At 50.0% G+C, this 21,344-nt stretch overlaps 1 protein-coding gene across 2 annotated transcripts in view; it reads left to right on the top strand.

Annotated features, from left to right (window-relative positions):
• map3k15 (mitogen-activated protein kinase kinase kinase 15) overlaps positions 1-21,344 on the top strand; it is a 34,965-nt gene that overhangs the window by 1,114 nt on the left and 12,507 nt on the right. The window contains exons 2-18 of one of the 2 annotated variants that reach the window (XM_088920772.1): positions 2,708-2,847; positions 5,687-5,710; positions 6,947-7,024; positions 8,179-8,372; positions 9,852-10,020; positions 11,305-11,411; positions 15,073-15,243; positions 15,949-16,061; positions 16,670-16,829; positions 17,113-17,263; positions 17,849-17,956; positions 18,054-18,103; positions 19,253-19,348; positions 19,658-19,745; positions 20,304-20,437; positions 20,724-20,851; positions 20,949-21,079. In XM_088920772.1, the coding sequence (XP_088776898.1) occupies positions 2,708-2,847; positions 5,687-5,710; positions 6,947-7,024; positions 8,179-8,372; positions 9,852-10,020; positions 11,305-11,411; positions 15,073-15,243; positions 15,949-16,061; positions 16,670-16,829; positions 17,113-17,263; positions 17,849-17,956; positions 18,054-18,103; positions 19,253-19,348; positions 19,658-19,745; positions 20,304-20,437; positions 20,724-20,851; positions 20,949-21,079 (2,042 nt within the window). The remainder of the gene's footprint in view (positions 1-2,707; positions 2,848-5,686; positions 5,711-6,946; positions 7,025-8,178; positions 8,373-9,851; positions 10,021-11,304; positions 11,412-15,072; positions 15,244-15,948; positions 16,062-16,669; positions 16,830-17,112; positions 17,264-17,848; positions 17,957-18,053; positions 18,104-19,252; positions 19,349-19,657; positions 19,746-20,303; positions 20,438-20,723; positions 20,852-20,948; positions 21,080-21,344) is intronic. The other variant, XM_088920773.1, reaches the window with a different exon arrangement.

Here is a 21,344-nt window from a genome sequence, read left to right as displayed (position 1 = left end):
ACTCTCATGTAAGCGTGCATGTCTGTGCGTGTTCCCGAATCGCTGGGAATGGTAGCTGCACATGTTTTTCCCTCTTCTTTGTGGTTTGCCAACACTGTAGGAAGTTAAGAGACTGCCGAGTCAGGAGAGAGCGAATGACTTCGGACCAATAATTCACTTATTAGCGCAAATATTGAAGAAACGCACGTTATCATTCAACATTAAAAATACCTTGCACAGCTCTGGTGCTGCAGCAATACTGCATCGCATTTTCGGAAGGGGAGACACTGCACTTGACTGCCCTTACTGTGCACATTGCATTTAGTTGCATGTATTATATGACATAAGCTTTCTTTTAAGTTGTTTTTGTTTGTTCTGAGAGCCAGGGATGTCTTCATAAAAAGCACGACTCATTTGTAACCGTATAGGAAGCTGACATGCAAGATCTCACATCTGCTGTGACCAAATACTGTAGCTTGTTTACATAACTCCACTGGACATTTGCCTTGCTGCAGCTTCAGTTTCTACACTTTACACTGGTGGCACAGCACTGGAAATCAACGCTCAGGAGCCTTAGGGCGTTACACGCTGCAGCAGTTTGTAAGAGTGATCGGCGAAGCTCAGGGGGTAAAGGTTGGGCTATGAATCTGGTCCAGCCACGCAGATTTTCTCCAGACAACCAAGCTAACAGCACGGCGTGGCTGTGCAGAGTTTTCATCACACCACCATTTCTGCAGAGGCAGAGCCGTCTGATCCCAGCCTCTCTGTGGTCTGTGGTGGGACTGAGCTGTGCTGACTGGTTTGGGGAGTGGCGTGGAGACTGGCCAGACTGGCTGGGTCTGCAGCCTCCCGGACTGTATCAGTGTGCCCCCCTCGCCAGCCCTCTGGTTTCTCTGCGAAGACCCCTTCGCCAGCATGGCTTGACTCAGCCGGTCCTCTCGTCCTGCAGTGCTGACCGCAGTCTGACCCGTACGCGACAATTTTCTCACGTCCACACCTCTCTGTCCATATCCCTGACCCCCAGAACAAAGTGCTGCCCTGTCCTCTAACCCAGTGGTGAAGTTGTGTCTGCAGACAGGCAGGAGCCTGAGATCGAGCTGTAGTTTCTACATGGACAGGCCTGGGGTGCAGAAGTTTCTTCTGTAACTCGCTGCTGCAGTTTAATGCACAGAAGCCCACTGTGTTTACAGAAGAGCAGCTGCGCTGTGCTTTTCATGCAGAATGCATTGCAGGGCCTGACAATCCTCAGTGGCGTGCACCTCTCACAGGTACTGCACTCCTGCTGACAGGTCTGATCATCCAGTACAGACCTGAAGAGGATAGCCTCTACTGATCCCTATTTCCCGTTCTTGAGTTTAGTATCATTCACTGGGTTGAATTTCTAGGTCTAGTTCAGTTGCCTTGCATAGGGGTCTCCCATAGCCAGAACTTCATCACAGAGAATACTAGGCTTCAGCACTGGGTGAACTACTGTAAGTGTTTCCATTGTTGTTATAAAAGCTTGGAATTTTTTTGATCTTGGAGAGCAGGTGCCAGATATAAGCTATTCCAGTCCATTGTTTGATTTTTCACGAATGTATTTGAGGGACCTGCAAACGAAGGTTCTGTGCTGCAGGCGGAGTGGTTACAGAAAGTCAACCCCTCTCGCCCATTTCTCTCCTGTTCCTGACCTCCTGCCTTGTTTCCATCTCAGGAAAGTGTTGCCGTGACACTGACATCATGTGTGGGGGCTCACTGTTCATTTCCCAGAGCTCTGTATTGGCAGAGCTCGTTCTCCTCATGGGGTGTAGGGTGGGAGGGCCTCCCTGCTTCTTCAAACAGCTCTAGACTCAGTCCCAGTCCTAGAGTCCAGTGAAGGCACTGGGACGCAGCCTGTTTCTTGTAGGCAATTACACAACAGGGTATTCTTGAACAGCAAGCACTTGAATATACCGGCTTGATGTGTCGAAGCATTGTAACAGTGTCAAGATGCTAAGCTCCTCACTTTGGGATACATCTGACAACATGTGCCTTTCTAAATGTGAAGGCAGTCCAGTCTTTTTATAGCCTGTTCACATAGCTCTGAAAACTGAGCTGTGTTGATTAATTCATTTCTATTTATGCGTGCTGCATGCTTGATTTATTTATCATCACTTCACAGTGCTGTGTCCGGCTGTAACCCACACCTTCTGCAGAGCCATGGCAGTCATTTTCCCTTTCATATTGTGAAGTTGGGATTTTCACCTCTAGCTTGAACTTGCCCGTCAATAGCGACGCCTTGGATTTCTGGGATAGTTTATATGACAGTTAATACAGAGGTTCTGGTGGATTGGAAGACCATGTGACAGCACAAGAATAATGGGTAAATGTCCAAAGAGCCAAAACTCTACAGTCAGTCCTGCTCCAAAAATTCCAATATAGCCCAGGAACCATGGTCTGCTCTTTTCATTGAAGGTAACACGAAGACAAGTTCTTGCATTGTTTGCTGGACACCTGAGACTCTTATCGCAAAAGCAGCTTGTGCATCATCGCAGTTACAGTATTTTACATATACAGTATACATTTATATCGCCTTCGCATTCCTGCCTGTAGCCCACGAATCTCTTTCCCTGCGTCATCGGTTGAAAAAGTGAGTTTGGCAATATTGTCCCCCGAGGTCTGGAAGCGGTGCGGGCCGGAGGGCTGTCGTTCTGTGCGTGTGTGTGTGTGTGCGCGCGTGAGTAAGTGAGCGCGTGTGTTCCCGTTCCAGACATCGCGGTGGTGGACATGAGCGACGTGTTCCGGCAGCCTTCGCTGTTCTACCACCTGGGCGTGCGGGAGAGCTTCGACATGGCCAACAACGTCATCCTGTACCACGACACCGACCCCGACACCGCGCAGTCGCTCAAGGTCAGCGCCGGGGGCCCAGAACCCCGACCCCAGTTCTCGCCACCTTGGTCCCGTGTCTGCCCCTCTACATCTCTACTGCACATCCACGCCCCTGCTGTGCTCGTGTTCCTCCTGCTGTCTCCTCTCCTCCTGCGCCGTTCCCTTTTCTTACCCATAGTGCTTTGAGAAAAACGCTTTCAAAACATGAATATTAGAATGATTAATTCACGGGAGGGGCAGAGCCGGGCCCCTGGTGTTCAGTGCTCCTGTCAAGGCACTTCCCATGATCCTGGTGTCAACAATAGGCTGGTGATCAATAATTAATGCCAAAGCTAATCACGAGGGGCAGGAGCGGCCAGCCTGCAGCTGTCGAAACGCTGGGCTGGTGGGGGGGGGGGCAGGTGGTACTCCTGGTGACGGTTAGTTCCGGTATGACTCGCGATGGCACCCTCAGGGTCGTGACTTGGTCGAACCCGAGCCGCAGGGTCGGCGAGGGCACAGCTGCTCTCCTCTCCTTTCCCGACCAGCCCTTCCACCGGAGAAGCAGCCCCGGCCCTCTGGCTCCGGGCCGGCCTGGGCCCGCGTGTGTGGACACACACCTTTCAGAGCCCTGTCACTGGGCTCGGTCCCGCACCAGGGATCCCCATCCCACCCGAGCCTCTTCAGTTGGACGGCAGGCGCAGGTGTGCAGGGAGCCGGGCAGCGCCCTGGAGGGTGCGTCCTTGATGGAATTCCCGGAATTCCCAGGACGAGAGGAGCGCGTTCCTTCCCTGTGCGCGGGAGCGGGAGCCGGCCGCACATCCCCGGCATCCCGGGCACGGCACATGCCATTCCAGCCCTCGGAACAAAGCCTGCTTTCCCGGGATCGGTTTCAGGCTGCCTTCCTGTAGCCCAGCCTGCGTGCCCTGTGTCACCTTGGGCTGCTTATTCTGCACAGAACATCCGGACAGAAGTAACATCGCTGAAAGCCAGATACAGTTTTTAAGTGCATGTAAATCATTTGCTAAAAACCACGCTGTCCATTCAATCTCTATTGATTTAATACGGATTCCCCAGCTGTGCATAACATTTGCTTTAGATCTGGTCTGATCTATAGCTCTGTCCAGTTTTCTGCCCCTCCTTCAAAACATGTTTTCTCATACATTATGCAGGACAATGGCTTTCCTTCTGCTTTTTCTCCCCTGAAACCCATGTACTGAGATCAAAGTGGTCGTTCAATGAGACAGGACAGCCTCATCTTATGACAGTGTGCTGTGGAGCGTGCTGGTAAACAGAAAAGGGTAATAAATCTCAGTGAAATCATGGTAAAAACATGGTGAGCTCTGATCAGCCTTGATAGGGTCTACAGCAAGCCATGGGAAAGTCAAAGCATACAGTAGCAGGAGCACGGAGAGGAGACACAGGAAAATGAAAAGGCGAACCTGCGTCTTTACCCAAGTTTGGCAAGGGAATGAAGAGCGATCTGTAGCAGGGAGTGAAGACCGGGCCCAGTCTGCTGCACCTTTAGAGACATGACACCCAAAACAGCACAACATGGCACAGAACAGTGCCATAAAGCAGCCTGCGTCACAGATAAAGTAAAAATCCCACACAAGGATCACTCCAGGGAAGTAACACGTTTGTCCTGAGACATCATTTCTGGGAACCTTAAACTTAACCAGGATGATGTGTGATCAAGTATAACTGTAAAAGAAGGGTGCCTTAATTACTGCAGTTCCTTTTCCATTTCTGTTTTGATTTTTGCAGTAGTGTACTTCCGGCCTTTACATGGCAGGCAGTATCAGGTTTTTGTTCGCTGTGTGTTCTGTTGCAGTCACTGCATGCTCACATGAAATGACATGCCACTCTCTACCGGAGTATCTTACATTTGCAGGAGAGCAGTTATCAAGGCAAGTGGGGGGAGTTAAAACCTGCTGTTTTCTGTCAGTCTAATGCTCTTTAAATTGCCAGCTTCTCAGGCTGCCTCATCTTGACAATAGAGTGTGAGTCTCTCATTGTCAAGGTAGGCTGCTGTGTTCAAGCAGAATTATTTTGCTGTTCAGACTTACAAGCCTGCCGGGTCAGTCTAGAGCCTGTGTGTATTTTGCACAGCCTTTGGAAAAAAATCGCAGGAAAGCCAAGTGACATGAGGCTAATCCTTTGTTTTATTAAGGAGGAATTTGGACGCGGGACTCTGCCCTTCTTGCTCAGTGCCAAAGCCGCTAGCCTAGGTGTGTGATCTTTCATCTAGCTGCCTCTAGGTTCAGATCTAATCTAGCGCTTTTCTGGACACTCCACTCAAAGCGCTTTACAGGTAATGGGGATCCCCTCCACCACCAGTGTGCAGCCCCACCTGGATGATGCAACGGCAGCCATAGTGCGCCAGAACGCTCACCACGCATCAGCTATTAGTGGGGAGGAGAGAAGAGCAATTAATTCAATTTCAGAGAGGGTGATTATTAGGAGGCCATGATTGGTAAGGGCCAATGGGAAATTTGGCCAGGACGCTGGGGTTACACCCCTACTCTTTTCGAGAAACGCCCTGGGATTTTTAATGACCACAGAGAGTCAGGACCTCGGTTTTACATCTCATCCGAAAGACTGCGCCTTTTTACAGTATAGTGTCCCCATCACTATACTGGGGCATTAGGACCCACATGGACCACAGGGTGAGCGCCCCCTACTGGCCCCACTAACACCTTTTCTAGCAGAAACCTTAGTTTTCCCAGGAGGTCTCGCATCCCATCTCCCATCTGGTATTGCTTATTTTGATAATCTTCACAGTTTTCATCAGGATTGACTATGCAAACCTGTTTGCTTTAATCAATAGATGCTGTGTGTGATGTCAGCTAACACTGCCTTTTTTTCCTTTGCCTTCCAGGATATGGTGACACAGAAGAACACAGTAAGTATTAATTTTTAGCAGCTGGGGGTGGCAGTAGAGGCTGGGATGCAACCCTGACAATTATACATTTTCTCTAAGCTGAGATCATATCTTCTGCCAAACAGGAATGACACCTTAAATAAAACAAAACACGTTTCCCAGAAACCAGCTGAAAGGTCAGGCTGTAGAGGAGACGCTGGCGAGGTGATTGCGAAGGAAGGCAGTTGTTCAGGCTGCGGGCCCCAGCCCTGGGCCTGTTTGACCATGGACTGCTCTGGGTGTTTCTCCAGCCGAAGCCTTAATCCCAGGCTAATTCATTTCCATTTTCTGTCCGGGGCCTGTTATTCTGTTCTCTTTCGGCTCATAAGACACGGAATGGGATTTCACCTGTCAATAGCTGCTTGGTCAGAAGCGGTGTAAGCAGGCCGAGGAGAGGCTCGAAGCTCGGTGTGCTGGTATGGCCTTTGCTGGGATATAAAAACTGTTGAAAATAACACTCTTGAAAGGTGATGGCATATATTTTTTTTAAAACTCAGCCTTTTGTGTTAACTTGTTTTTCGTGGGGGAGGGGACCAGGGCATTGCAGTGCGGGTGTGTCTCGAGTTGCTCCGCTGCAGCCCTGACTTTGTTAAAGATTTCAGCTGGTCACCCCTACGTCCTACTGGACAGTATCCCGGGTTCTGGCTCATAGTCTGAAGCTCTTGTGAAATCACCTGGATCTGGGACTCCCTCCTGTACACAGCACTGCAGCCTGACATGTGTTCACCCTGTACTGCATACCTCTTTATTTGACCTTTGACCTTCAGGGCTCTCTTCACATGTCTTATACCTGATGTGTAGGAGAGGTGCAGCATGCTCTCATGGGGGAGAGGGAGCCGTTTATTTAGATTGGTTTCATGCAGAACATTTTTAACAGTGAGATGGAGATGTCCCTGTGGATTTGTGTTTGTGTGTTTGTGTTTTATGGAGAAGGCCAAGCCTTGCGCCGTACCTTTAAGACCAGACGAAGAGCATCCTTTCCTGCGCTGTCCTGGAGCTGGATGATTCACGCTTCCTGTCAGCTTTAGAAATCAGCAGCTCAAATCTTTAACTTCAGTGTGTGGATCTGTCATGCTTTGTTTGTTGAGAACCTCGCGGTGTTTTCCCTCTGGTCTCTGGTCCTCTCCTCTCTCTGTCCCTGTGCAGCTGTGGTCCTTGAGGCTCTGCTCTCCTGTGTTCTTCATGTTGTCTCTCTCCCGTGTGTCTTACCTGGAGTAGGCTGCAGGAACAGGCACTGTAGGCTTCCCCTGGGTGCAGCTACCTCCCGAATACCGTGGGTGTGGCTTACGAAACAAAGTAGGTACCGTGGTGCATGCTGGCTCCCTCCCCCCACCCCAGCCAGTTGTTCCAGTGTGATCTCAGCACTGGGCCAGTCCCATCCTCGTGCACCTGTTCCTCATGTCATCCCCCTCCCCAGGCCGAGCATGAGCGTGGGCAAGCCTTTCCAGGCCCCTGTTTTGTTTTGGATGCCTGCGTGTGCTTTCAGACGACACCGCTGTTGTGGTGGACGATGCCGAGCTGCCGATTAGACCCGCAGGGCAGGGGCTGCCTGGGGGCGGACGTTAGGCTCCATTTAGCCCAGGTTTCATGCTCTTCCTGAGCTTCGCTAATTAAAGTGAGACAGTAAACCTAAATATCTAAAGGTTTCGCTTCTGCCAAAACGCTTTTCTCACTCACATCATTCATTCCTCTCTGGCATTCCACTTAAAAGTAAGAAGGATACTCTGCCCTTGTTCAGAATTAGATCAGTTTGCCATTTTGGTCTTCTGTTCTGTGTTGACAAAATGTATCGTCAGTTGTATTGTTAAGCGCCTCGGGGCAACCGTGTTGTGAAAGGCGCTACATAAAAATAAATTGAATTGAATTGAATTTTCCATTGCTAGGGGATGCCTGCTGCCTCCAGAAAGCTGTTGCGAGCGCCTGGCTGGGATTGGGTTTAAAGAGCTGTTGATCGATGCACTCTATGTGTGTGCATCTTCACGTGCCCGCGCTGCAGCAGAATGAAGTGTTGTGAGTGGCAGTGTTGTAGGGAGCAACAGGTGGCTACTTCAGCAATTCTGAGTGCTGCAGTTTCGGAGTGCTCAGGAAGGGCTGTAGGCGCAGGGGTTCGCTGTGACTGCGTGATCCCAGGTATCAGGTCTCTTGAACTTTAGCATTTGCCACCTTCCTGGGCTCTGACCTCTCTCTCCCGGTTTTCCTCCGGCAAGCACATTTGACGAACCAGTGGTGTAGAAAATAAGGAGGGGGGGGGGGGCGTTGGGTGCTCTTTTCCTCCGGTGCTCGTTACTCTTCGGGTGCAAGAGAAAGACCCCCAGCCCCCGGGAACTGCCGGACGCTGCCGTGCCGACCCCACGCCTTCGCCCTCCCGCCGGGTTTTTCCCAGCGCGGACATGCCGTGTTTCCCCGGGGGGGGGGCGGCGGCCCACTCACAGCGCCCCTCTCTTTACCAGGCCTCGAGCGGAAACTACTACTTCATCCCCTACGTGATGACCCCCAGCAACGAGTACATGTGCTGCGAGAGCGACGCCCAGCGGCGGGCGTCCGAGTACATGCAGCCCAGCTGGGACAGCCTGCTGGGGCCGCTGTGCGTGCCGCTGATGGAGAGGTTCATCAGCCTGCTCAAGGACATCCACGTCACGTCCTGGTAGGCTGGTGGGGGGAGAGGACTGGGACAGGGGGCCGGGGGGCAGGTGAGGTAGGGGTGGGAGAGGGCCGATTGGGCTTCCAAATCCCAGCCTTCCAGCCCATTGCAGGGCTGCTGATTCGGCACCGGCTCAGCTCCAGCTTCCCGGGTCTGAAACTGAGTTAGGTTGCTGTGAAAGGAGCAGTTAGTAAGCTGTTTGTGTCCGAATCCCGCGGTGGAGGGATTGGGCAGGGGGCGGGAGGAGCTGTTTGTCACCCCATCTCCAGCGTGCAGTCCCAGCCTAGGATTCTGGATTAATTTATAGCAGGAGTCTCCAACCCTAATGCCTTCGAGCTCGAGAGTCTTCTGGGTTTTGTTTCATCCAAATAGTAAATTACATGGATGGGCCATTTGTTGGCTTAATTAGTCAAACATACGGTGATCTTTAACCACTGTTTGAAGGCACTTGCAAAACCTGCAGCCACGAGACTCTCCAGAGCCAGAACGCCAGTGATTTATAGAGGTCAGTTTACCGCTGACAGACTGACAGACACAGGATGCCGTTTGCTAATCTATTTTGTAACAGTCTTGCGCTGTCCTTGTGTTAATCTCTCAGCAGCAGGCCATGGTAACATCATCTGATGAGCGCACACAAATGGTCAGTGGATTTATCACTTTTGTCAGCCCCCCTTGCTGTGTATCCCCGGGGGATCGAGGTTACTGTTTTTGGAAAAGGCACTTTCGTCCATCACCAGTCTGAGTGTTTAGCTGTGCAAGGGGATTAGAAACAATACATACAATTCCGCAGTCTTAAAAGTAGGTATATTAACCAAACAAAAACTATTATTTTGTATTTCGAAGCCAATGCTAGAGAAACAGTATCCATTGTGTCTGCAACCAGTTCACTACAGAATGATACAATTGTGAGAACTCTTGAGTTGTTTTTTTTCAGTGGAGTCCCATCAGACTAATTTGTAGTGCATCCGCATTCCTCATGTTGCTATTCACCCTAGCAGGGCCAAGTCAGTCCAGGTTCATGCATCAGGGTGTCATGAATGTGTTAGGACTGGGGCACACACATTCAGTCCCGGAGGTCCACAGTCCGGCAGGGTTTCAGTCCAGCTTAGCTCTTGTTGACCGTGGCCAACTGCAGCACAGATTATTGGCAAAACTGGAGCAGGATATTCCTTTCCATCTCTTCAGTCGCAGTAGATGTGAAATGCCCAAGATGTCCTGCTGGACTGTGGACCTCTAGGACAGGGTTTGGGCAGTGCTGCGCTACCAGCTTGATTACTGCTGCAGTGGCGGTCAGTAGGAAAGCCAGGGGCAAGACAGCTGCTTCTTAGTTCTTCGGGCTGGAACCGGATGTTTTATTAATTCCCTCTCCCTCTCTCCCTCTCTCCCTCCTCCTTCTTGTCCCTCAATGTCCCCCTTCTCTCTTCCTCTCCTCTTTCTTCCCCCTCTCCGCGCCTCTCTCCGCCTTTCTCCGCCTCTCTGCAGCGCGTCGTTCAAGGACACCCTCCTGAACGACATCCGCAAGGCCCGAGACAAGTACCAGGGGGAGGAGCTGGCCAAGGAGCTTTCCCGCATCAAGCTGCGCATTGACAACACGGAGGTGCTGACGCAGGACATCGTCATGAACCTGCTCTTCTCCTACAGGGACATCCAGGTAACGGGCCAGGAGACAGACCTGCAGGCCTCTTGTGCTGAGGGCTGACCTGCTATATCTGCTCCCAAAACTGTATCGTTCTAACGCCAACCTTTGTCCTCAAGCTTCTGTGTTTGGGACTCCGTTAAGATTCATGATGCTGTTTTTATCACGAGTGTCTCTGCATCAAGGCTGCTTATTTTAATACTATATTCTAGGTGTCTGGAAGACTTTTTAAAGTCCTTTCATAAACGCATCTGAAGTGAATGTTGGAGTAGTGTGCGTTCCTGGTGTGAGTACGGTAACATTGCTTCCATAATGAGAGAGAAGTGGGACAGCTGCAATCAGTAAATTATACCTCATGGCCTCAAATTCAAATGAAATGGTGAAATAAAACAACAAGCAACACTCTGCAGATGCCTTGTTGAATGGGACACCAAAACTATATACTGACATGAGAGGTCATACCAAGAATACCCCTGAAAAAGTGGAACTGGCTCAGTGTTGAATACAGTGCTTGAGGTGGAAGCATGTCTTTATGTCCTTTACCACCCGAGGACCCTTGGGGTTGGCTGTTTCTTTGTTCTTTACAGCTCCGGAACAATAAGAACCTCTTGCCCTGCATGGTTGCAGCTCTGTGGTGTGAACTTGCAGGCATCATCATCACCTTTCTCAGTTTTGCTCCTTTCTGCAGCATTAAGACAGGGAGATCACACAAACCGTTTTGAAGACGGAGTGACATGCAGTAGTTCGGTCAGATCCTAGGAGGGACCCTGTCTAGTTCCTACATACTGCTTCTTGCTTGGTGTACTGGAGCCTGGCCAGGTCAGAAGGTGTTGAAACTGGCTTATCGCTGAGCCACTGAAAAAGTCAGCTGTAGAACATGGCAAGGTGCAGAGGAGACACATGATAGGAAAGAAGATGTTAGTAATCATGTTCACAGATGTATATAATTGTGTTCTGTTTGGCAAGAAGGTCTCTTATCGTCACACTGAGCAGCAAAGGTTATGTATCAGTTTGCCTGTTTCATTATCGTTCAAGCCCAAACCCCAGAACTTCCCATCTGTTCTGGTGCTGGTCCGTGACACAACCCACCTCTACATCAAGCAAATAAATTACAGGGCGTTTTAGCGACAGACGTGTGAGACGCCGGTTGATCTGCAGTCCAACAGGGGAATTCTTGCATGGGAAGGGGCGAGATATGGTTCCCATGCCTTCTAATCTGAGCTGTCTCCCCTTCTCCCGCACTGCTCCTCCCCTGCTCCTGTCCGTGTGTCGCGTGACTGGCGGCGGGCATGACCCCAGGACTACGACGCCATGGTGAAGCTGGTGGAGACCCTGGAGATGCTGCCCACCTGTGACCTGGCCAACCAGCCCATGATCCAGTTCCACTATGCATTCGCTCTCAACAGGTAACTCCTGCAGCCGCCCCCAGCCTGTCTGTCCTCAGCGCTCGGCAGGCGGGGGCAGAGCTCCAGGGCTCTGCTCTCTGGCTAAACTGCCTGAGCCCGCCGTGCACATACACACTTCTTCTTTTAAAAAAAAAACATTTCACAACTCAACTATTGAGTCAAGCTGCCGTGGAAGAGCCATGCAGTCTCATCCTGTTTATTGTGGTCCAAGCCAAGCCTCTTTAATGCATCACCGGTGAGCTCACCCCAGACCATCTTTCTGCTCTGACACACTACACACTGTGATGATGCTGTGGGATATTTGTGCCTTAATCGCTGGCATCCAGCTAATATTGGACTGCTGTAACCGTGCAATGGAATTCTGTGCGCTTGTGGCACGTGGGGCATTTTCTGCCAACGCAAACTGCATAATTGAAAACAAAAATTCTTGCAAAATTCTTTCTTGCAAAAATTCTAGAACGTGCTGTCACACTCATGACAAACAACCTTTTTGAACCCCTCCAATCTGGCTTCCGTCAACTTCACAGCACAGAAACTGCTCTGGTCAAAGTCACTAACGATCCTCTAATAACTTCTGATTCTGGTTCTCTTTCTATACTCATCCTTCTTGATCTCAGATCTTTTTTTCACCTCAGAAATATCGCTAGACTACACCCTATGCTATCACTAACTGTGGCTGAAAAGCTGATCAACACATTTGTGTTCTCTCAAATTGACTACTGTAGTGCTCTACTCGCTGGGGTATCTAAATCTACTTTGAACAAACTGCAGTATGTACAAAATTCGGCAGCCAGAATCCTGACCAGGTCTAGTGCAAACAATCACATTACTCCTATCCTGGAGTCCCTGCACTGGCTTCCTATCAAATTCCATGTCATCTTTAAAAGCCTGATGCTCACCTGTCTGATCTATTATCGCCCTACTCCCCACCTCGCAACCTTCGCTCTTCTAATTCTGCTCTCCTGTCTGCCCCCCAAGCCCGTCTACATTGTATGGGTGACAGGGCCTTCTCCTGTTATACCCCAAAGCTCTGGAACTCTCTCCCCAAGGATATCAGAGAGTCACCTTCTCTAACTTCTTCAAATCCAGACTCAAAGCCCTCTTCTTTAGAAAAGCCTTTACTGAACTGGCTCCATTCTTCACCCCTCTGCTCTTCTTAGTACCATCTTCCACGGTCTCCTCTATATATTGTAATTGTGTCTTATCTTGTGTATTCTTTTTATTTTTTGTTGCTGTCGTTCTGTAAAGCGCTTTGAGAAGCCACCTTTAAAGGCGCTATATATTTTTTTAAAATTATTATTATATAAAAAGGTCTACCACATTTTGAATGAAAACGAGCTCCAGGGCATGTAATGGGACGTGTCATGACATGCCATGTGCGCTTCTGTGGAATCGTGAACATGAAGGGGTGTGTTCTGCAGTTTAATTTGTTATCTCAAGAGTGTCAGGACTGGGGGAGTCAGGGAGTCAGGGAGGCGGGTGCGCTCACGAACTGTAAAAACACAGTGCAGCTGTGCTTGTTGATGACCGCAAGTGAGCGAACATTTCACTTGTGATTCCATCCTTTCCTTCTCTTTTTAAGATGGCCTAAGTTATGTTCCTTTATTTTTTGCAGTGTATTGCGCAAAAGCTCACTTAAGCAATCGGGAGGAAACTGCAGTTTCATTCATATTTCTTCCTTTCCACACTTGTATGTGTAATTCATGCTTTACACAGCTGTGTACATCCTGATCAAGTGGGTTTGAGAGGCGTCTCTGTGCAACTGTCAGCCCTTATCAAAGGTTGTGTTTGCGTGCTGCAGTGCAGCCCTTCAGGCTTCACTGCTGAGCTCATCATTCTTAGCTTCTTCTCTATGAACTGGCCTTGAGTGCGTCTTTCAGTTGTTCGTTTCCCCTGCCTGTCTGCACCACTGTGGAATTAATTTGTTTTTGACGGGGGTATGTTTTATGACTGCCTATGCGAGGCTTGACCTCTTAAATCAGGAGAAAAAAAAACACGGATCCTCATCCCATGTTTTCTCAGCCGGCCTTGCTGTTCTGTATCTTCAGAGTCAGGGCTCATTTGATTTATTAGGATTGCATGCTGCCTTGATACCTTGTTGCGTGATACCCCCACCACTCAGTCAGTCTTTGTGGAGTTTCTCATGTTTTTTTCGGGGGGGGTTCGTCTCCTCTCTTTAATGTGGATACTGTGCACAGGCGGCGCCTGGAAACTCACGCAGAATCCCCTGTGAACTCTTTCCTCAAAGATTAAAGCTATGCAGAGAAATATCAGGTAGGCTGTTCTAAAATATCACCGTTGTGCGCTGGCCAGCCCCAGCCCGCTTGTGTGCTGATCCTCTGTCTGAACGATGTCCACAGCTGTCGTGAGCAGTTACACGCTGCTCTGACTCCACTTTATTCTTGATTTGTGCTTTAATTCTGTCTGTGGCCCAGCTCCAGGGAAGCATTCACAGCTATTCTGGCATCTCAGACAGCTGGCCTTTGTTTTTTTCTTCGGGTCCCGTTTGTCTGTTTTCCTGTTGGGCTTGTCTTGCCCAGGTCTGCAAGCCTCCTCGCGTTTCCTTGTTCCAGGGGATCCCAATTTGCAGGCAGCTGATTTTTCACTTGTGAGCCCGGGTTGCTGTTGAGCTGGGTTGACATGGTCACTACAGTACCTTTGACACAGCCCCTAGACGGACTCTGTGTTCTTCTGAATTGTGGTTTCTCTCCTGTCTTTCCAGAGGCATCAGTCACCCTTAACTTCACTCCTCCACTCCCAGCCGATAATGGTCAGTGTCTGTGGGCTGTTCCAGCTCAGCTCTGACTCCTGGAGGATGTGTCAGGGAGTTAATCACTTTAACAGCGGTTCAAATGTGACTTGCTACATTATTGCAATACCCATAGAACTGTTTTTATTTTTAAACATGTACCATATCAAGACACAGTGAGACTTTTTTTCCAAAACTGGGCCGTGCGAAAAAAACCCTGACTGTTCATACATGGCAAACAGCTGGCAGTCCTGGTGAGCAGTAAGGGGAGACGCCCCTCTCCTGTGTCCTGTTTCCCGGCCAGCGCTGGGCATGGCTCTGCGGCGGGAGCTGGCAGCGTGTGGCGGTGCCCTGCAGCGAGGCCGCAGCAGCAGGTGACAGCCAGGGAGCAGCAGGGGGCACGAACTGCGCCTTCCTGTTTGTCTAGACGAGGGAGCGAGCTATGCAAACACAGGCGGCTGAAACCGGTGGCCTGCCATCACGGAGAGCCCCCATTAAGTGCTTCTGAACAAATAGCGACCTCCATCCTTCACAGGCATTTTGAATGCACTTACGCAGATAACCTTAAAGCAAACAGCAGCGGAAAGGAGCTAAGAGGATTTACACAGCTGAGTTGCAGTAATGTCTTGGTACCCCATAATCAAGCCAGTTTTTTTATTGGAAAGTAAAGAAACTATTACATAACTCTTACAAACCATGACTGCGGGTACTTAAATGATTTACAGGAGACTGGGAAGTATGGGGCGCCAGTTCCAAAGGTGTTTAAAGAGAGAATAACGGGATAATTAAAGTCTAACATCTTTGTGTTCTTCACGTGAGACACATGTGTGGACACGCCGACCTGGGAGAAGGCTGGTGCCAGTGCACCGCCGAGATTAACGCCTGTAACGCCACTGTGTGTGCCCGTGCCAGGAGGAACAGCCCCGGGGACCGAGAGCAGGCTCTCAGGGTGATGCTGCAGGTGCTGCAGTCCTGCGATCACCCGGCGCCGGACATGTTCTGCCTGTGCGGGCGGATCTACAAGGACATCTTCCTGGACAGCGACTGCAAGGACACCAAGAACCGGGACAACGCCATCCAGTGGTAATCGCACCCGGTCTCCGCCTCCCCTGCGCCTGCAGTCCCCCTCAACACCGCGCACCATCCCAGCATCAGTGCGGTTCTGCTGATGCCCAGGGGGGCGTGTTAATGAGCAAGGGCTTCCTCTCTCCCCATTCAGCTGCTTTTTATCTGACGAGTCGACGACTCTTCAGATTTACAGTATATAACCGAGGATCTGGCTGTGTCAAAGACCTTCAAGTATTTGATTGCCTTTGACATAAGCATTGAAGTAATGGTTTTAAGTGGGATCCTGCCCCTTGATCTAATCTAGTTTGTGATTATATCGTCAGATGTTTTTCGACCTTTAGACACTTGTTAAGAATCTGTGGCTCCTTGAAGTGTAGAGCCGTTTTCACGGTGACGTCCCGATCACCAGACTGGCCGTGGTCATACCACTCTGCCGTCACACACTTTCCAGTCTTCCAGACCGTTGCTCCAGATGCCAAGTCTAAATGATTGGCTCTCGGTGGTGTTGTTTTTTTCTGCCTTTCTGTTCCAGTTGTTTTGTTTTTGTACGTGTTATTCTTCAGAAAGGCTGTCTTCCTGAACCCTCCCTCTTTCACGGATTCCAGATCGATGTAACGGCAGGATTAAAAACACACACACTACATTCTCTTGTTTCACTATTGAAAAAGTCAAAAGGCCGACTCAGGTGTCCTTCAGTGAGGATACTGTTGTTTCCTGCAGGTACCGGAAGGGATTCGAGCTTCAGCCTACCTTGTACTCGGGCATCAACCTGGCCGTCTTACTGATTGTTGCTGGTCAGCAGTTTGAGAGCTCCATTGAGCTGCGGAAAATAGGTGAGCTGGCAGCATATGGCTCCTTCAGAAGGATTAAATTTTCATAAGAACATAAGAAAAGTTACAAAATGAGTGGTAGCCATTTGGTCCATCTAGGCATGTTGGAGCTTCAACCTTTGTGAAATAAAATCCCATATGTGTGACTAGGAACAAAGTGCAAATATTCAATTGAAGCAACTTCTTAGATCCAGTGAGGCTTCAATGATCCCATGAAGGTGGGCTTGAATGAAAACCAGCAGGTGTCACCAGGACCAGGACTGGGAACCACTGTTCCAGCCCAGTCGGTATGAACACCATGAAAGAAGAATGCTAATTGATGTTTAAATGTACATGCACTTTCATGGTTTTGTCTTGGGCCACAGCAGGTCCCTGGCTCTTGGTCGTAGTCAGGTAAGTCAGAAGTCTGTTCTGCATGGTGAGTGTCATCACGAGAGTCAGACAAGGTGAGGGAAAACTGGACAACGAGTGTTCAAGCAGGTGGGAGGGAGGAGGTGGACACAGAGAAAGAGGGAGGCTTGTGTTTTTTACCCAGAAGGTGGCGGTGGTGCGTTGGAGTCAGGGAGCTCACCCATTGGTTCTCCAATCCCGTCTCTCTGCTGCCTTCCCAGGTGTGCGGCTGAACAGCCTTCTGGGCCGCAAGGGCAGCCTGGAGAAGATGAACAACTACTGGGACGTGGGGCAGTTCTTCACTGTCAGCATGCTGGCCAACGACATCCCCAAGGCTGTGCAGGCCGCTGAGAAGCTCTTCAAGCTGAAGCCTCCCGTCTGGTAGGAACTGAGGCCTCCGGGTGTGGCTCTGTGTGGTGCACAAGCATCTGTCCAAGGAAAGCCAAAGGCCGAGTCAAACATTGTGAACCTACCAGGTCATTAAGAACAGAAGAATGGTTACAAACGAGAGGCCCATTGGTCCATTTGAGTTGTTAGTAGACAGTGGGTCCCAGAGTCTCATACAGCTGTTTCTTGTGGGTCCTGCAATCCCACAATCCCTTGTGTAAGGAAGTGTACAAAGAAGTGTCATCCTGTCTGACTCTCTCTGTGTCTGTCGGGGCAGGTACCTGCGCTCGGTGGTTCAGAACCTGCAACTCATCCAGCGGTTCAAGAAGCAGAACCTGGAGCACTCGCCCCAGAGAGAGAGGCTCAACTTCTGGATGGACATCATCGTGGAGGCCACACGAGAGACCACCAACGGCCTGCGCTTCCCGGTACGGCTCGGGCGCCGCGTGCCGGGTTCCTGCCCGGCTCCGACTGCTGTCTGCTTATCCCGAGTACTGGAAGCTCGCACTCTGGTCCACAGTGAATAATCCTCAACATTTATTTATCTCCCAGAACACGAGAATTTTAATGTAGAGAATTTTGTGTTGGATGATGCTGGTAGAGTTTTCCATTTATTACATGATAGTGCTGTACTTGACTTTGTTAATAGGCAGTTAATGCATAATAGTCTACATGGTCTACATGCCACTATTTTTAGACACAGAAGTGCACCAATTAAATACATATTTATTTCTTTCATGACAGAATTGATTGTTTTTTAAAACTTTTCCTGTTATATTTTTTCACTTTTTGCACCTGGCTTTGCTCACCTGTCTTCACCTCTCCTCACCTGTGCTCACCCGTCTTCACCTGCCCTCACTTGTCTACAACTGTACTCACCTACGCTCACCTGCCCTTCCCTGTCCTCATCTATACTCACCTGTCCTCATCTATACTCACCTGTGCTCATCTGCCCTCACCTGTCCTCACCTGTGCTCATGTGTCCTATCCTGTCCTCACCTTGTGTATGTCAGGTGCTGATCCTGGAGCCCACCAAGATCTACCAGCCCTCGTATGTCTGCATCAACAGCGAGGCGGAGGAGAAGAACGTCTCCATCTGGCACGTCTCCCCCGCGGACACGGTACAGGGCTCCCCCGGCTCCACCCCTGCTCTGCCACAGGGCGGTTAAAAGAACCAGCGGTAATCGCCTGCGTTTTTTGTTTTGTGTGTTTTTCTAGAAAGGAATCCACGAGTGGAATTTCACAGCCGCATCGATCAAGGGGATCAGGTTGGTTATGCCGGAGCGAGATTTCTCTCTGTTCCCTTTCAAACGTCCTTCCTGCTTTTGCCTCACGGGCCAAGAGAGATCAGTGAGCTCTCCTACCCACGCACGCCCCAATTCTGGGTTAAATTAAATCAAACAGTATGATATTCCATCCATTTTCTAACCACTTCATTCAGTACAGGGTTACAGGAGAGCCAGAACCTATCCCAGCAAGTTAATTCTAAAATTGTATCTCCACTACGTTTTCTGTGAGTCGAAAGTTCGCCTCTTACCTTTCTGTATGAAATTCATGGATCAGTTGTCACAACATTATATATTTTTCGCTTTTACTGTTTGTAAATAAATGCCCTTGATTTGCTTCAAAAACAAAAGGTTCTTTGTTACCACCTGGGGCCGCCTGCACCTTGAATGCTTGCAGGTGATCTCCCCAGGTTAGACAGGGGAGGAGGAGCTAGCAGGAGTGGAGGACAGCAGACACTATACAGCTGGGGACTGTGTGGGACGCCACTGCTCTGTGTCTGCTTTTCAGATATCAGACTTCCTCTCCGTGGGAACCTCAGTTCTCACACACGTCAGCCCACATATTGTGTGTACTCTTGAATTGCACCCCTTAATGTTTCTTCAAAGAGATTTCACTGCGACAAGTCTCCAATCTTTCAGAGTCCTTTTAAAATCAAGTTTCTGTTGTCTGTACCGTGTCCATGAAAGTACTGTACTGTACTTGCGTTTTCACAGACAGCAATAAATCAGTCAGATTGGTAGCCTTGCCACATTGCAGAGCGTGATGACAGCAGAATCTGTCTAAAGTCATCGTGACAGTGTGATAGAATCAGGAATCAGAGGGAAATGGCAGATTTCAGGGACATGAATGGCCCGTCCTAGACTGAAGGTCTTTCCGTTCTTACTAGTCAGTGGTGCCCAGCATCAATTCTGAAGGTGAAGCAGAATTGAGGAAATCTGCTTAAGCCACCAGCACCTTACAGAATTAGCAATAAATGGTTAAATCTGTCTGCTTAAGCCAGTTATTAGTGCCAGTTGTCGGGCAGGCTGTGCAGGATCTCAGGTGTAATAAAAGTCTGTGGAACTGTAGTTCTGCAGGGTCGGAGTTCTGAAAAGCTGATCTCACTTTTGCCTCGCCTTTCTGTGCTTCAGCATTTCCAAATTCGACGAGCGCTGCTGCTTCCTGTATGTGCACGACAACTCGGACGACTTCCAGATCTACTTCTCCACGGAGGACCAGTGCGGCAGGTGAGGGCCGGGGCTCGTCTGCTGGCAGGCGAGAACTGGGGACGTCTCTGCTCCTCGCGCAGGCAGAACCGGGGGCAGGGGGTTAAAGAACAGGAAAGCAGGGGCTGGAGGTGATCTGTTGCCTGCGTGCCTGTATCAAGGTTAACCAAGGCATAATCCAATAAAAGCACAGAATATTCCAGTAGGGAACTGGGACACCGGGGGACCAGGCTGTGTGTGTGTGATAGAAACTGTAGAAATAGCCGAGTCCATACACAGAAGAGAGCGCGGTAGAATCATGGCCTGTGCAAATCCGGTGTTTGTGGTTAGGTTCTGCTCCATGGTGAAGGAGGTCATCTCCGACGGATCTGGGAACGCGGTGGAGCTGGAGGGCGAGGCAGACGGAGACACCTTGGAGGTACAGCCGACGCCATCGCCGTGTCTTCTCCAGAGCAGTCCGTTAATCCAGCTCCCTCTCCCCGGCAGGAGTCCCGCACTGTTTCTCCTGCTCGCCGGTGCAAACCCGACACCGTTGCTTTACCGCTGTACCGCTTTATCACGGTGTCTTCGTAGGCTGTCGTGTTTTTTTAATCCCATGATTCTTTTTGCTGACTGAGGAGCTGAATCCGAAGCTTCTTTCTGTTATTCAAAATGCTTTTGTGACTTGCTGTGCCTTTTTGTCACCAGGGATGGGCTGTTGCTAACCTCACACGTAGTGAAGATTGGATTTTGGTTTTGCTAATAAATGCTATTGTCGTGGCTATTGACAATAGCTGGGTCAGCACAGCCCCATGTATGACAGCCATAATACAATTTCATGATTATCTGATTTGAGTGCAGCATCGTCTTCTAACTTCTCGTGCATGTGAGAGGTGTGATTCTGTCTTTCCGAAAATAGGAATGACTCCGGCTTTCTTTGCTGGAGGCTGGGTTCTGACGTGTCCGACGTGCGTGTCTGCGTGTTTGTGCGTTTCAGTACGAGTACGACTACAATGAGAACGGGGACAGGGTGGTCCTGGGCCGCGGCACCTACGGAGTGGTGTACGCTGGGAGGGACCTGAGCAACCAGGTGCGCATCGCAATCAAGGAGATACCTGAGAGAGACAGCAGGTGAGCGTGCTGCTATCTTAGGGCATGATCCTCATGCGTACGCCATTGTCCCGTGTGGTGACATCATAAACAGTCGCCAGGAAAATAAGATCTGCTGATGATGCGGTTTTGCCTCCGACAAAGAGTAGCTTGTTGGGAATGATGCAGAGAACAGTCCAGTTTGTGGTCACATTTTGGTATATTGGTAAACTGCTCATGGATACATGCTGATAGTATATGTAGTTTTCGTGGTTTGCGTTTGCAACTGGTTTTATTTAGCTTTTTGTTTCGCTGTTCTTGTTTTCAGATACTCGCAGCCCCTCCATGAGGAAATCGCCCTGCACAAGTACCTGAAGCACAGGAACATCGTGCAGTACCTGGGCTCGGTGTCCGAGGACGGCTACATCAAGATCTTCATGGAGCAGGTCCCTGGAGGTGTGTGTGCGTCTCTTCCTCTCTCCCCCCGCCCGCTGCCCCAGGGTGCTCCCTCGGCTCGCCAGCAGGGGTCACTGTGGTTGTGTCCACTCACCAGGAAGCCTGTCCGCCCTGCTGCGCTCCAAGTGGGGGCCCCTGAAGGAGGCGACCATAATATTCTACACCCGGCAGATCCTGGAGGGGCTGCGCTATCTCCACGAGAACCAGATCGTCCATCGCGACATCAAGGTGACTCCCGCCACGACGTCCTGCCAGGGAGGGAAGGCGGTGCGATGCTCGATTCCATGGATAGCTACGAGCAGCTAAGTGGCACAATTATAAGCTGCACTCCTCCGTAAGATCCAGTTTGCCCCCAGTATAAAATCCCTCACACCTGAGTAAGAAATGGAGGAGCGAAAGGCTTCTACTTTGATTTTGAAAATTTGACCAATCTCGAACAGTAGGCATCTGAGTGATCCTCTTCCCAGATCTGTGACTTCACAGCCCCTCAAGG

This window comes from Atractosteus spatula, chromosome 7 (assembly GCF_055471065.1).
Source record: "Atractosteus spatula isolate fAtrSpa1 chromosome 7, fAtrSpa1.hap1, whole genome shotgun sequence".
NCBI lineage: Eukaryota > Metazoa > Chordata > Actinopteri > Semionotiformes > Lepisosteidae > Atractosteus > Atractosteus spatula.
The sequence above is the reverse complement of the archived record's forward strand: the minus strand, read 5'-3'. Positions and strand labels throughout refer to the sequence as shown.